The sequence below is a fragment of the Hirundo rustica genome, chromosome Z (assembly GCF_015227805.2).
Source record: "Hirundo rustica isolate bHirRus1 chromosome Z, bHirRus1.pri.v3, whole genome shotgun sequence".
In the NCBI taxonomy this organism is placed as follows: Eukaryota; Metazoa; Chordata; class Aves; order Passeriformes; family Hirundinidae; genus Hirundo; species Hirundo rustica.
This window is the reverse complement of record NC_053488.1, coordinates 11,475,902-11,492,273: the sequence shown is the minus strand read 5'-3', so window position 1 is coordinate 11,492,273 and position 16,372 is coordinate 11,475,902. Positions and strand designations below refer to the sequence as shown.

Here is a 16,372-nt window from a genome sequence, read left to right as displayed (position 1 = left end):
TCTTCTGCATCATCAGTCTATCTTCCTCCAAGGAAAGGTTAAATGTGTAGCCTTTCTTTGCACAGTGTGCATTCTTTGGCTCTGCACAAGGAAGATAAAACCTGTCAGAAGAAGTGGTGAATAATTGGCATTGTTCTGGTTTCTTCCAAATCAGTGGGTTTTTTCACAATCATAAGGCATTTTTCTTCATTTGACCTTCAATCCAGACAGAACACACAGTATTGTATAAACAACTGACACATCAAATATGGTCAGTCTTGAGCAATATTCATATATCCTGCTCTTTTGGAAGCATGGATGGGTTGATGTATCTCATTTTTTGCTATTATTTGTGTAAAGGAAACTTTCCTGTCCAAACATCCAAGAGCCACACCTGCCCCACCTGGGCTGGGACCAAAGCCTCTTCACAGTGTGTGGCTCCAGTGACCCTGACCGTTCAACTCCCAGCACACCCCACACTCACACAGTCAGACCAGGTTTCCTCCTTGGCTCTCTTACCTTTCCTATAATAGAGTCTCAGACATCTACATCCTTCAAATAATTTAATCACGGTGCAGTAACAAAAAGCTCGAGTTGGTGCCTTTGAGGAGGGACCTTTACTAAAGACATGCTTTATACCCTCAGAGTCTAAACTCTCTAAAAGTCTGGGGTCATCAGTTCCTGCTGTGTCTGATTGTCCAGTCAGCTGGCTGACAACACAGGTTCCCAGGCCTTTTGTTATGCAAAGAGTAGCTCAGGTTTATTTTTCCTGGAACTCCTGCCCCCCAGACTACAATCTGCAGCTCAAACTGCCCTACTTACTAAGCTACCTCCACTAAACCTATCCTTAGCACATCCATTCTCCCCAGATCATTTTCCTCTTGCTGTTTTGTAGTACTAAGGGTGGAGTGAATTTATTTTTCTCATTTTTGTCCCCCTTTCATTGCGCTTCTCCATCGATTTTCATGACTTCTGTGTTCCTGGGATGTCTTTGCCTATTCTCTGTCGTATGTTCGTAAGCAGTTGCAGTCAGTGCGTGCCAGTGCCATCACTGAAAATAAACACCACAGATTCAATATGTCATTCTGGATAGAAGTGAAGATTCTAGAATGTCCACTAGATTTTAAACTCTTTTAAGGGTTTCAGTAATGGCTTCAATAATTATTAAGGGGTTCATAACTGCAAGAGATAAAACTTTGTGACTTTGTATTAGTCACAATCATGGAGATTTTATAGCCTGCAGGTAGAGTATAACAAAAAGATGAAAGAAGTAGAAAAATGTCAAAAGTTGAAAATATCCAGATTTTCCTTGTCAGTAGAGGAGAAAAGATCCTGAGCTATTTCTTAAAGATAGTTCTATTTCTGTTTAATTTAATTTAATTAATTTAATTTAAAGTCTGGCAAATGTTAGCATATTCTTTTTATTATTACTGATGTAATTACTAGTAATTTCTAATATATTCCTTCTATGTCAGTAACTGGCCACAAAAAGTTTAGTATTCAAGTACACCAGGACCCTTTGTCTTGTTTTTGTTAAGACTGCTTCAAATTTTTTACCTTAGTACTCTTCAAAATTCCAGTTAGAGAGCTGAGTTGGGGTTTTGGTTGGTAGGTTTATATATTTTGAGTGGCTTGTCTCCCACTAATACTAGATTATTTACTGGCAGAACAGATGAAAAGCCTGAGGCCACCTGTCTCCCTGCCCTGCCTGCAGCAAGGTCTAAGCACCCAGTGCAGGGCAGCTGGTATAGAGGCAGATTCTAAATGGCCATAAAGACTGAGCATTGTGGTCATTGAATATGCCATACAGAATAATCCTACATGTACCTCATTTTCATCATATCCAAAAGATAAGCATGAGAGAGAGAAGAGGTAGGTAAACCCCAAGATGCTGGGACATTCTAAAGGCACATAACCTATCAATATTTCTGGGAATAATAAGAGTTCAGGAGACACAGAGGGCATGGGAAAAAGAAATTGAGCCTATGGTGTACACTGAAGTGTAAAAAATACTTGGTTATATGAAGGAGACCTCAAACTCACTCTGTGGAAAAGCTGGCTTGAATGGGAAGTGGATCAATGCTCCTCACAAACAAGGAGGGTGGGAAGGGATTTGTGGCATGATCTGAAAAGATGTGGAAGACAGAGATTTCCCTTACCATCCCTGTCTGTACAAGGGGCTGGAGAGCGCAGTGGTTGTGTCTTTCCACATCACAGGATGGAGACTGGGGTAAGGGGAAAGAGACCCATCCTTGCTTCAATTAAAGAAGGAAAACTATGTCTCCTGACAAAGCTGGAGAGCAATCCTTCCTGCTCAGAGAGGCATGGGCACTTGATACATCTTTAACAAACAAAGACAGGAAGTTCAACTGGGGACACTGAATACTTTTGGAAACTCTTCCAAACTCATAGTTGCTTCTCTGATACTGCCTCTCACCAAATAAAAAAACTGAGAAAGAAGAGATAACCTAGACTCTGTCTCAGATCCTACCATTACATTATGACATCTAATAATTCAGCTAATGGACTTTGCAGTCACCATGCTGTAGACAAAGATGGGAAAATTTTAAGGATTATTCTGTAGACTCAGTATAACAGTAACTTAAAAAAAAAAAAAAAAAACCAAAAACCAACACACACACAAACAAACAAAAAACAAACAAACAAAAAACCCCCAGTTTGGTAGATGTTTCTTTAATTTGGTTTTTGTTTGTATGAAATTTTGCTTAGATTTGGAGGTTTTTAAAATTTCTTTCTCCTGGCAAGATGATGCACTCCAGTTCATTGAGTATTCCTTTAATAAATCAAAACTTCAGAAGTACAACATATTTCCCAAACTTGCTGGAATTAACATTATGCCGAGCACTCTCTGGAGCATTCTTGTTAAGGTGTTTCTCTTGCTGTCCATGCATGTGACTTACTACATAATTAATCTAAAAACCTTGTAGAAACCAGCCTCTCTATGGTAAGCAAGCATCCTTGGAGGACTTGGTCCAAAGAGTGGTGAATAGATTGATGCTATCTCTAAAAGTTCATATTCCTGGTATATTTACTCTCTTTTTACTGAATTTTTTGTTTGCAATTCCATGCAGTCTGTGGGTGAAAATATACTAGAGACTATTCCAGGTTATATGAATATTTGTCCTGGATGTAGATGAGTTAGTAAAAAGTGAACATCTGAAAAAATATTCAGAGTAAACTCAAGGTATGCCAGCAGTGGGTGCAACCTGAAATATATTGAGTGCAGCAAACAGCAGGTTTGCCTTCTGTAGCAGTTTTTCCCGGAAGCAATGCAATGTTACCCATGCACAGCCAATTTAAGCCTGAACTCAGTGGAAAATGTATCCTGCTGGATCTGACTAAGGGGAGAGGCTGCTGCAGCTCCAGCCCCAGGTCCAACCGGTAGTGAGGCTGAAGATCTATTGCCAGCAGGCCATGTGCACATAACTCACAAAGGTACAACACATATTTATGCATATACACATGACCATATACACACACATTGCAGACAAAAACACCCAGGACCACCCAGAGTGCTGCCACAAACACCAAGAGCATCATCCTCCTCACACTGCTCCCCTCCAAAACAGTGCAATATCGAGGTCCACTCATGAGAATATGTATCTTTGACGACACACATATTGTGGCTCCCTCCATCAGCTGGGCTCAATCTCAATCTGCCCAGTAGCTGCCCCTGGATCCCAGTCTCCTCAGTTTCTGGCACCTGGGCATAAGCCTCCAGTGTTGACTTGCAGTCATGGGTTTCATCCTGGACAGCGGAACTGGGACTTTCTTGGAACAACCCTGGAAGGGACCTGGATGTGGTTTCCAGGTCTTTTTCTGAGTCTTAATTTGGTAACCTGCTTTAGTACATGGCACAGTCAGGTCCGGTGGTGAAGGTGCCGCAACCTTCCTCACTAGAAGCATCTTTAAAAAGACACCTAGATTGATGGAGGCACAGGTACTCTCAGGCTGAGGGTGATTTGCTCTTTGTTAACCCTTAGGTGCAACATGATCAGCTCTAAGGTGCGCTATCAAGTGCAGAGTGATTTGCTTTTTATGTGGCTGCCTGAGCAGCAGAGCTGTATTTGCCACCCTGGGTGACACAGGAACAAAAGCAGTGAGACGGGCCCTTTCTGATCTCCTGGAGAGCTCCTTCGTTACACAAGGTCCGGAGGGAAAGAGAGCCAGGCGGTCCCAGCAGGGGGGGGTAGATGGATTATATAGGGTAGCCAGGGGCGGGGTTTCGCAACTTGGCCGATGGAGAAAGTAGTTGGGAAAGGGACAAATCAGGAGAAGGAGCCAAAAAGAACCAATCAGGAGGGGTAAAAACCAGGAGCAAGGGGAATAACCAATGGGTTATGGAACATTAACATAGAACTGCAAAGGCTCATGGGTTGAAGTATTTTTTTCTTTCCTTGAGCCTCAAGGAGCACTCCCAAAGGGACTTCTCAAAGGAGAGCTCTGCAAACTGAGTTGAAGCACTTTTTCTCACCCTGAGCTCTAAGGAAATTTCTCAAGTGGACTTCCCACAAGAGGAATCACAAGCAGCTGAGGTAGCTTCGGCTCTGTACACTCTTAAGAAGAGGGAATTGTTTTTTGTGGATGGTTTATGGACTTCTGCATGTTTGCTTGTGTTCCACTAGGCTAGTGGGCATAGGCTTTGGACAGTCTAATGTTTCCTAGAATAAGCCTGAAAGCAGGTAGGGCTGAGATGTTATATGAGCGCTCTTCTCCTGCTATAATCTCTCTGCACTTCTTTTATCCAAAAGATGTGTGATGGTGCAGATGAACTTTTATCCCCTAATCTAATGCGAACAGTCTTGTTTCCACATCAGAGCAACTCCCCCGTATTGCTCTGTGCTATTTGCCATGGCTTTCAGCATCTCAGCTGCCTCAGCCAGCTGGGGCTGCATACTCCTGAACCCCACTCTGTCACACTGTGCAGCATTCCTTGCAAGCTGACCAAGGGCACACACAGGTCCCCTGCTATTGTTGCCTGGGCAGTTATTTGAAGATCTCAATGTTTTAAGACAATAGCATTGTTTTTATTTGCATTCAGGAAGTGCTCTTTTCTGACAAGGGGCTGGTAGAATTGCAGTACAGGGAGAACAAACATCATGTTGATCATGGATAGTAATGGATCATTGCACTCTTCCATTAATCTTCACCTCTGTTGTTTATACATTATAAAAATTTAAGCATCATGCAGATTTCCTTCCTACCATAAAATTAGAAAGGGAAAGATTTACACGGTAAAACTGACATATACCGGGTCACTGAGAGTGAGCAAGAGCTGTCTTTTTCAGCTTACTGCAAACATCATCTTTGCCTTTTCATGTCTTAAATCTTCCTGAAGCTGAAGTTCTTCACAAGGACAACTGTTTGTGTTTTGGATTAATCAGAAGCCTCAGTCATCTGAAAGGTCATATATGCAAGGGACAGAAACATCTCTTTTTATTCAAGTGTCCTATGTGTTGGCTTTGGTGGGGAGTTGTGGGAATCAAAACCTAGAGAAATCAATAGTGGAACTATATGTCTTAAAAAAACATGACAGTGATAATCCTATTATATCCTTTGAATCAAGCTTCTGCTGGTGTGGTGTTCGGTATGAATACATTTGGCTAATTTTCAGTCAGTTGTATTTTTTGCGCCACAGTCTTTTTCAGAATGTAACCCTTTGGACTTTTTTGCAAGGACAAGACCTCTTATTATTACTTAAAAAAAATATAACTAGAAGATGAGACAAAAACAAGACAGAATGAAAAATGTCTATGAATAAAATAAGTTGCTTTGGTAATGAGAAGAATTTGAGTGCACAGATTTGTATAAAAATGAAGGGACCTTACATTCTTAATGAGAGAAACTCATGTAGAGCTGTGGAGCCAGTCTGCAAAACATGGCTGAATGAATGCCCTTTAGAGTTGTGTGATGGTATTTCTTCAGGCTATATTTCTTCATCAGTTTATTCTATTTCAGCTTGACAGATTATGTAAGTAATTCTTTGTGTAAAGCTTAATATCTTTAATGTATATTTTTATTTTGAAATGTATTTGATTTCCTGCTGACATAAAGGGAATAAATTGGCTCCCAACTACTAATTTTTTAGAGCTAAGCTCTTTTAGAGTCCTTAATGGACTAGCCTACTCTGACATTTGAGTTACTAGTATTTGCAAAGTTGCTGTGATTACAAATGTAGTTCTGGTTAAAAACCACAATAATAATTCTATTTCGCTTAACCACTCAGCAGGATTCCAAAAGGACATTTCCGACAAGGTGAATGCATGTGGTCCTTTTATTCTGAGAAACGGTATCTTTAGTAAAATATAATTACATGGAGAAGTCTGACTTCTCTTTGATCACAGTACCTTACACCTACTCAAATTACTATTAAAACAGATTTAAAGGATCACAGTGTCCACTTCTTGAAGAAAAGATCAGGTCAGGCCCAAGGGAACAATCTGTAGCACAAAATGTCTGGGACTTGCCTCAGCTTCTTTTTGGTCATTGTGATAAAGTAAAACACTCTTAGAGGCAGTGATCCTTCCCTTTACATTTCTCTGTCTGGCACTGCAAACCCATCAGACGTGGCCTAGAGGTTCATTGACTCATAGAGGGAACCTGTAGGCAGTAGTGTGGGACCCAGGGTCACAATGATAGCTACAGCAGCTTTTGCCCCTGGCCATCCCTCTGGTTTTGCAGTAAGCAAAGCGAGCTGGGGGATGTCTTTTACTAGAATCAGTTCTCAGACTAGATCATGATCTTTTTTCTGAATGTAAGAGTTTGCAGACAGGTCTCAATATGTTGATATGAGGACTGTGTTATGAGAAGGGGTCACTGGTGAAAGTACCCATGCAGTACCCATGCAGACCAGTTTTCAAGACATTTAAGTGACAGATTTTTGAACCTATTTCATCTTTTGTCAAAGAGACTTTGAGAGAAATAGTCCATGATATGCCATAGGATCCCTTTCCAGGGCATCCTCACATAAGTGTGTAGTTATAGAAGTTAGTTTCTATTCTATTGCCATTTTCCTAAGCACCCTGTATTGTCCAAGAGGGGAGAGTGGGAGGAAATGGTGTAGGACAGGCTGGCAGAAAGAGGTATGCTCTGTCTTTTCTCTCTCCCTTGAACGTATGGAGACAGAATATTCCACCAAAAACTTAGAGCCTAGAGCCAGACATAGTCACAAGTCCAAGAAAAAGCGTAAGTGCTTGGAATAAGTTTCCTGTATCCTGTGCTACCTTCAAGGGCAGGTATTGCTCCCAGAAAAAGATAACCAGCAGCATCGCTCTTGGCTGAACCTGGATCCAGCTGTGGAGTTTTCCTTATACAGGGCAGATCTGGGTACCAGCAGAATTGTGGCAGGCAGCAACTGCGAGGTACCATGAGTATGATTCTCAGTCACCCATTATCTTCTCACGTTCAAAGAGCATTGTAAGCTGTTTCACCACCAGCACTCTTGGTCCCTATGGTGCTTCAAGGCCTCAGATTCTTCCATTCAGCTGCAGTCATGGTTAAGGCTTGTACAATTTAAATGGAAGGTAAATCAGAGTTCAAACTCAGCCCCTGCCCATGGCTTAATGCAAAATGTAAGTGTTGCTTACCTTCTGGTAGGTCAAAGACGTGAAGAAAAATGTGCTGGAGAGAAACAACAGAAGGAAGACAAACTAGCTTTGAAATTTTTGAAGTTTTGCTGCTAAATTTACATCCTGACCTTAGAAGTAAAAGATAAGAAATTAATATTGATTAATGCTGATTTTCTTTCAGAGCTCTGGATTATAAGGTTTGTATTAAAATGTGAAAATGGGAGAAAGTATCATCTCTTCTGTCTAAAAGTGTAGGAAGAATGTTGATGGCAGGAGAAAATTGTATTTTTAGCAAGCAAAAGTGCAACCCATTTTGATACTATCTCTGTAGTAGTAATAAGCCTGAAGAAAATCCTTTGTTTGAAACATGTAATTAAACAGGATCATGTTACCCTAGTTGTCAAAATCAGTATTGTCTCTTTTGTCTTTTTGCAACTCAGTTTGAAATTGACTTAAGGGGAATTTGCTTTGCTTTGACTCCTCTCTCTCCCCCTTTCTTTTTTAAGGTCAACTCAAATCAAAACGTACTCTTGGGATAATGCCCAGGTTATTTTGGTTGGCAACAAATGTGACATGGAGGATGAGCGGGTGATCTTCACTGAGAGGGGAAAGCATTTAGCAGAGCAACTTGGTAAGAGAAGGCACAACAAAGGCTTTGTGATTGCTTGTGAGAATGCACAAACTAATTTCATTAATTGCTACAATACTTGTAAATGCATGTTCATGACATATTCATTTCAAAGGAATAATCACACACTGCTTCCCTTTTATTTCTACAGACTTTTTTGATAGTGAAGCAAGGAAACAAGTAAATAAAAAAACCCCAAGCACTGTACCTTACCAAAAAAAAAAAAAAAAAAAAAAAAAAAAAAAAAAAAAAAAAAAAAAAAAAAAAAAGAGAAATTGCAGAAAAAGCTTACTAGACCTTTTGGCAACTTGAGTACATTTGGGTTATGATTAGCAAAACCAATAATCCAAAACAGAAATATGCTGCTGTGAAATATACTTCCCTCTAGCCACCCCCCAGCTCTCGCTAGCTCAATTGTTCAGGGGTTTTAGGGAAATATATTTCATAGAGACAGAATAAAGATTTCAAAAGAGTGGCTCTCACCCCCAGCTTCCATCCAAGCTTTATTCTCGATGTGATGTTCCAGGAGCCTGAGAAGAGAGAGAGAAGCAGGAAGAGACAGGGGTTTATCTAGTTTTGGGCCAAGGAAAGATATTGGCCCTGAGCCAATAGGGTCAGGAGTAAGTATGGTAGGGAAAAAGGGTTAAACTACATAGCACAGACTTCAGGGGGATTCTGAGTGGAAAAACCATTCCTCAGAGGAACACAACACTGCTGTCCAACTCAACTCCCACTGCTAACACTTCATCCACTGACCTACTGTACATTCACAGAACTGTAGCTATGAACTTGTCTTATAAGGTTTCCCTCTGGGAAGAAAATTCTGTACACACAGAAAGTTGCCAAGCTGTGAGCACCTTTGTTGTTTCCATTTCTACACAAGGGTGTTATCCTTTCATACCATGAAACATTTTTGAAGTGACACTGGCTAATCTTTAATGGAAAATCTCCAGATCATCATTGTAATACTTCTATCCAGCCTCTTTTTTCCTTCAAATTTCTTATCTCTGGAGTATAAGCTCAGCAGGTGTGTAAATCAAACTCTCGCATTGTTAGAGGCCAATTTATGTACAGGTAATCATAAATTATGGGCATGGATTTATTATTATTTTTAAAATTATGTGTGGTAGAAGCTCAGTCTGGTAAAAATATTTGTAACCAAGTTCTTCTTGTCACTAGTCCTATATAGGTAGATGGAAGGATGTTTTAAGAGGGGATCTAATCTCATGCTGGTGGTTCTTAAGTTATGTATACTCATAGGTCAGTGATCTTAATTTTTTTAAAAATACTTTTTTCTGCTTGTACAATTACTTTTCCTGGTAAACAATTTAATCAGAATAACATACCCTCCTATTGCACCTGTCTTAATATCAGATATGCATATGTGTAAAAGAACTCCTTGAAAGAATACATTAAAGATAACTATAAGTCAGTCCTTGAAAGGTGACAGGAAATATTTAACAGAAGTTTATATCCAGAAGACTTTCCAATATTTGTGAACAACTGAGTTTCTCAAACTGCTTGCTACAAAACCATTAACAGAGAATATTTATTTTTGCAGAAATACCTGTTGTATTACTCTATATCTGTTCTTCCCATTTCTAATATTTTCTCATTATACTAAGAGATAGGAAAGTGTATTCATTAGACAAACAGATCCCAAAAATCTAACTTTTACCACAAATTTTGACAAGGTGCTGAATCATTTAACAACAACCATAAATTTTCACTAGACAGTTTGAAGACTTCTTTCAAGTGACATTAAAAAAATCTGAATTTCTATTCTTTGAACTATATTCCTATTAAAAAAAAAAAAAAAAAAAAAAAAAAAAAAAGCGCAGTGAATTGAAAAGACATCCCAAAGGTCATGAATTTATCAAGACAAGAAGAAACTTTGCATGTTGTACAGTCAAGAATCCTCAGATGTAATAATCAATGCTTTAAAAAAAGAAAAAAAGGTAATGAGATAGATATCAAAACTCATGTTTCAGGCTTTGAAGCAAATTCTAACTCCTGGGGTTTAAAATTCAATCTTTATGGAAGAAGATTATCCTCTATTTCCATATTTATCTACTCAGGGGGTTTCTTTTCTCAGATATATGTCCTGTGGCTATCTCAAGGGCAAATTATTGTATTAGATAACTTGTGTCTCTGATCCAGTCATTTACTGTAGTCAGACTGCACACACAAATATTTACATGTTTCCTGTACAGCTGCAATAATTTCTTGAATCTGCCCAGAGACTGAGTGAGGTGGTGTTAGGAACAGCCAAAAAAAGATTTTCCCTTAACTGCAGTAAGCGCACTGGCCTTGATGTCTGGTTTGGAGGGCACCCATTGTGCTATACACATGGGACTGTCTTTTGTTTCTCTGGCAGCAAGTTAATAACATCTCTTACAGACAAGTTTTAAAAATAGCAATATAGATTTTTCTGTCCAGCCAGACATTTTAAGACTGTGGGCCCTTTGAACTTAATGTTGATTAGACAGTCACAAGCAAATACAATCATGAGTGCTATACAAAAACTACACTGTGACAACCTCTATTCTCTAGTGTGGTTTTATTTTCAGACCTTGTTTATTTGAAGTCACTGAGAAAACGAACACATGCACCTTCTGGGGTGAATATTCAAAAGGTCAAAATGAGCACTGGGCATTTAACCCTCTGAAAATACAGTGTTCTGTTGAGAACAGTATTATTGGAAAAAGCGACCTCCTTTTAGCTCCTGACCTCTCTGAAAAGTGTGGCCTTAAAGTATATTAACGGGGTGTAATCATTCATTTCTTTAAATCTCTGTGCTGGCTTATTTCTCAAGAGGTTTAAATAAACCAGCAATAGGTTTCATTACTGTTGGAGGATGTCTGCTGAACTAGTCAAGTATCCTATGGTACCTCTGTATACCTTTCTTATGGCACTACTCAAAGTTCACAAAATAATGAAGGAATAGTTAGGAAACCAGGCCTGACCTTGAAGGAAAATTACAGTCTTTATGAGGTCAGAATCTGTCTCATTTGCTTTGAAGATTTTTTTAAAAATATTATTGTTAATAACATGACATTAGCAATACCACCATGGATCATAGCTACAGGCAGTGTAGTAGGTGTTTTGTGAAAGATATGAAGTGGCAAACATGCAGTGATACTTTCTCTGACCATAGCAAATTATATTTGTGGGTCTCATTCACTGAATGCAATACATTTATAATCAATAAGTCTTTCGTAATTTTTCGTGGATTTGTACAATAATGTCTTCAAAGCCATATAGAATCATACCACCTACAACATCATTTAAATATGTACAGTTTATCTGTTATCTACTTCTTTGAATTGGCCCCCTGATAGTTTTATTTTTCTTCCCTGCTGTATTCTTACAAACAGTGTAGAATTGTTTGCTGTTACCTGCTCTGTACCTTACTGGATTTCTGAGAGCTCTGTCACATTTCTTTTTTCTCCATATGGCAATTCCCAGAATATTTAATTGTTCCCAGCACAAAGACACAAAGACATACATTAGTCAGTCTTTATCATCCTATTCAGTAATTTTTTAAGTGTTTTTTTCAGGAAGCAGTTCATGGTCGTTTAACACAAGAGCATCGTTAAAAGATTAAGTTGGAATGAAATGAAAATAGATGAGATCAAATAAAGTCACATAACTGTTCCTCATATAAATATCATTCCAAGAATGTGTGGAAATGTGACAAACCACCCAATCAAGAGAAATAATTAGTGCAAGGTTAGTATTGATTTGGTACTCACAGCAAACACATTTAAAGAAGTTTATTCACTAATCATTGCCAAAAAAAAAGGGTATGGAATATAATTCTTCTATTACAGAATATAATTAGCCTTTTTCCCTTTTGTCTTCATGGATATTTGCTCTGAGCAGTACCTGGATTGTCTATGCAGTGAATAGAAATACAGTCAGCACTTACATACTTTAAAGCATTTACTTTAAAGTGAAACAGAGTTGGAACTTCTTGCAAGCAAAATGCATACATTCTTTCCAGCTGAATTACTCACACAGTTTTCTGAGATATTGCTCTTGTGCCTTTAGCAAAACTCACATATTCATAAAAGTTTGGTGTCAATTGTCAGAAGAAAAATAAAAAGAGTGACTCACAGGTAGCTTGATGTCTTGGTTTTCTATTCATGGTCTGTATGATATATTGATATTGTTATCTACATTCCAGCTAAGGATTAGCAGGTAGAAGTACAGACCTTTGAATAGAGTGAATAACTGCGCAGGCAAATGGATATTTGCCTATGCAGTTTGATATACAGTTTTCCCATTTATTTGGGATATTCTGCTGTGCATGCTAATTAGATACATAAATTTTTATGTGTTCTTTGGTTTCTCAGGTTCTTACGCTTTCCCATCTAGGATCAACCATGGCTGGGGGCATTCATCATGTCTAAGCATGCCCTAGGTTGCACTTGCCTGTTTTCTAAATTTATTCTGGCATGCTATTTCTCCTAGAGGCCATCATCCACAGTCAGGAAACAAAATGAAGCAGCCTCTTTCTGGGTGAGCTCTCACATTCTCTTCTGCAAGGGACAGCAGAAACCATCCTTCACACTGTACTCAGGGAATCTGCAAAGGCCTCTGAATACTATGTGCATCATGGTCAGCAGTACCTGTGACTTCAGTGCACCTACACACTTGTTACTCAGAGATAGTCATTTACCCCTCCGATGTGCATACCTTGTCTCCATATTTTCTCTTCTCATTTGGGTGACTCCCCTCCCCTCCCCTCCCCTCCCCTCCCCTCCCTTCCCTTCCCGCACCTTCCTGCACCTTCCCGCACCTTCCCTTCCCGCACCTTCCCTTCCCGCACCTTCCCTTCCCTTCCCGCACCTTCCCTTCCCGCACCTTCCCTCCCTTCCCTTCCCGCACCTTCCTGCACCTTCCCGCACCTTCCCTTCCCGCACCTTCCCTTCCCGCACCTTCCCTTCCCGCACCTTCCCGCACCTTCCCGCACCTTCCCGCACCTTCCCGCACCTTCCTTTCCCGCACCTTCCCGCACCTTCCCTTCCCTCTTGGATTTTTCTCCCGATATTCAGGTGGTTTTAGAGTCTTTTTGCCTTCTGCAAAGCGCTGAGCCAGACGCAAGAAAGAGACGGAGTCTTCAGGTTCTGATTTTCAAGGTTGCGCCATTTGTTTATTATTTCTTATCTTACAATTCTCTCAGTGCCCAGCTAAGATCTGTGCAGCTGCTCGGGCATCTGACGACTCCCCCCGCACTGGGCTGTTGCTGCCTCTTACACTAATTGTTACATGTTCTTTATTTATCATTATTTGCCAATACCTATCACTTACACTAAGCAAGTCACCTCTATTCTGACCCAATCTCCGTAAACTACTTTGTGCCACCGTCACTACAGAAAATGGAGTGAATGAAGAAGAAAGAAGAAGCAGGAGACAATGTCTCAAATCCTCCATCTTGCTCCCATCTACTTCCATACTAAGAAACCCCAAACTACGATTTTCCACCCTGTGACAAGCTAAATTACTATCTTTCACACTCTTGTGGCCTGTAATTCATCTTGCAGTGTAGGAAGCCTTTCTCATGGGCTGGGATCAAAGCCAGTGTCTCCCTGGGCTCTGTGCCAGGGGGTCCCAGACCCCCCTGTCCATGTCCCAGACCCCTCTGCCCAGGTCTCCAACCTTCCAGGGCAACCAAAGGAATGCCCTGGAGTCCGACACTTGCCTTCCCCTTCCCCTTCCCCTTCCCCTTCCCCTTCCCCTTCCCCTTCCCCTTCCCCTTCCCCTTCCCCTTCCCCTCCTTTTATCTTTTTTCTATATTTTTCTTTTTCTTTTTTCTCTTTCTCTTTTTTCTCTCTCTCTCCTTCTCTTGATTTCCAATGGTTTGAAAAATTTCCATGAAAAAGTTTCCTAGAAATTTTCCACCAAAAACAGGAAGAAAAATACTTTCTTCAAATAGAATCATCCTTCCCTGGCTATTCGGTTTTCCTTTTGTTCTTGGTCATATATTTATGTAGGTAATGGTTTTGGCAGGGAGGCAACAGAGACACGATTGAGCTGTGATGCATTTCTTCAAATTAAACCATTTAGCATGCCAGTAAGCCTGAAAGTGTGGCATTTGTCAGTGTTGTTGTCAGCGCTTACAGAGAGTGCAATTGTATGTGGTCTGACCTGCAAGAGCAGAGCCGCTGCTGAGATACAACAGGAACACAACTGGTTTCTGAATCCTTCCAGGGCTGGGGCACAAGGACTGGGGTGCACCTCCACATCAGGACTGGGGTGCACCTCCACTTGTCTTTGGCTGTGAGCCCTGGGGGGGTAACGCATACATTAGGCATCTGTGGGCATGCTGGGCATGCTAGGCAGCTGTGAGTTTAGGCACTGAACTGAAGAGGCATTTTTAGTGCTGCAATTTTGGCATGCAAATCAGGAACCAAGTAGGAACTGACACCTCAATACACAGTTTGCTAGAACAGCAAGTTCTGTTTTGCCTCTGTGGCTGACTGGAGGCTGTGCTGCACATGGCAGGGTCACCCACGGGTTAGAGAGCACAGATATATGGCTGCATCCAACTTTGCATTAAAAATGAAAATAATTGGGTTGTGCCACAATAAACCTGTTCAAACTTCTACCCTTCACTGGTTTTTAACTCTTTTTAATGGGCAAATGTTAGTTCTGGGGGAAAGAGACAGACTGACAGCCCTGACAAATACCAGTCTTCTGTTTAGTTACAACACAGACAAGGTATTGGCAGAGCAATTACAGGCTTCGGTCCCCAGGATGTTGTTTTACTGAGGGGAAAACCAACCTGCTGTTTCTTTCTCATACTGGCAGCTGCATTACATCAAAGTTATTTAATAAAAAGGAGGAGCAAGAGTTTGCTTCACCCATGTCTCCCATAAACACACAAAAATATCTTTGCCAGAAATCTAATTAATTGCCCAAATGCACTCATTTAAAAGGCGTCTGAAAACTGCAATCAAAATCAATACAACTGGAATTTATATAAAATCTTCTGTTACAAAAGAATGGATAATGAGATGTTAGCTGGAGCATGACCAGTAACCTGCCCCTTGGGTCTGTCCATTCTGCCACAGCTGAGAGTCCCCCTTTAGCTTTGTTTTTGTTAATGAATTCAGCCATCCTAAAGACTGGGTAAGTGCATTAGCATTTTTGTTAATAATTTTTATCTTCCTTTTAATTTTCTATCTTGAATGGTGATAAAGCACAGCTCTTCACTGAGATAATATTATCTGAGTCCTGTTCTGAGGCTCAATGTTGTTTTAATAATTTTCTTATCATGGTCCAGCTCTTGGGCTTGTTAGAACAGCAGAGATCCCATCCTACTGATCTAGAGAGCAAAGCCCAGCAAACCAGAACTGCTGCCAAAACCTGATAGCTGCTGATGTAGGAGACACTTTGAAGAGCAGCAGTGGTCTCCAGCTACTTTCAGCCCAGCTTCCTAGGAGGGATGACCTTTGCAGTCATGCTGTGCGTGTCCTTTCTTCCTTGGACTAACATATATTGACAGTTCTGAGGAATCTGAGCAGAGGAGAAAGGTCTTGCAGTTGCCTTGACTGACAGCCTGTAATGGGAATGCAAAAACTTGTTAGATACTATTTATAGCAGGCAAGAAGGTAAGTGCTTGCCAGTGCCCTCTCAGAACTGCCCACCACGGGATGCAATTCCAAGAAAATAAGACCTTATTTACTCCTCTCCTTTATATACAATGAGATTGTTAAATTATTAATTCCCATGACTTCCTGGAGTTTGCCTTTTACATCCCAGTCTTACAAAGAGAGCACCTTCCTTAAGCCATTTCTTGCTCTGATGCTGCAGTCTCCCTCTACTCCTCACAAGTCTGGGTTGAACAAGACACTGACAAAAGCAGCACTAAGGAGCACAGTTCACGCTTGTCTTCATGAAAGTTTAGAAGGATAGTTATTGAGGGAACATACCCTTGTGTACATCTGTAAAACATAACGTCGAGGGTGATAAATTCAATTGTCTTTGTTGTAGACAAACACTCTGAAACCAAAATGCCTTCCTGATCAATTGGTGAAACATCAGCATAGGTCTTGTCTGTACTGGCTGTGGAAATGTGCTTAAATTTTGCTGTCTAGCCTGTGCTCTTAATATCAGATTTTCTCAGGAAAATGAGAGGGTGCAGAATGTTCTTCTCTTTGCATATGAC

The 16,372-nt window shown here is 40.4% G+C and overlaps 1 protein-coding gene across 1 annotated transcript in view; it reads left to right on the top strand.

Moving 5' to 3' along the window:
• The window catches only part of RAB3C (RAB3C, member RAS oncogene family), a 124,450-nt gene that overhangs the window by 96,287 nt on the left and 11,791 nt on the right, over positions 1-16,372 (top strand). The window contains exon 3 of the mRNA XM_040090843.1: positions 8,075-8,199. Within this exon, the coding sequence (XP_039946777.1) occupies positions 8,075-8,199 (125 nt within the window). The remainder of the gene's footprint in view (positions 1-8,074; positions 8,200-16,372) is intronic.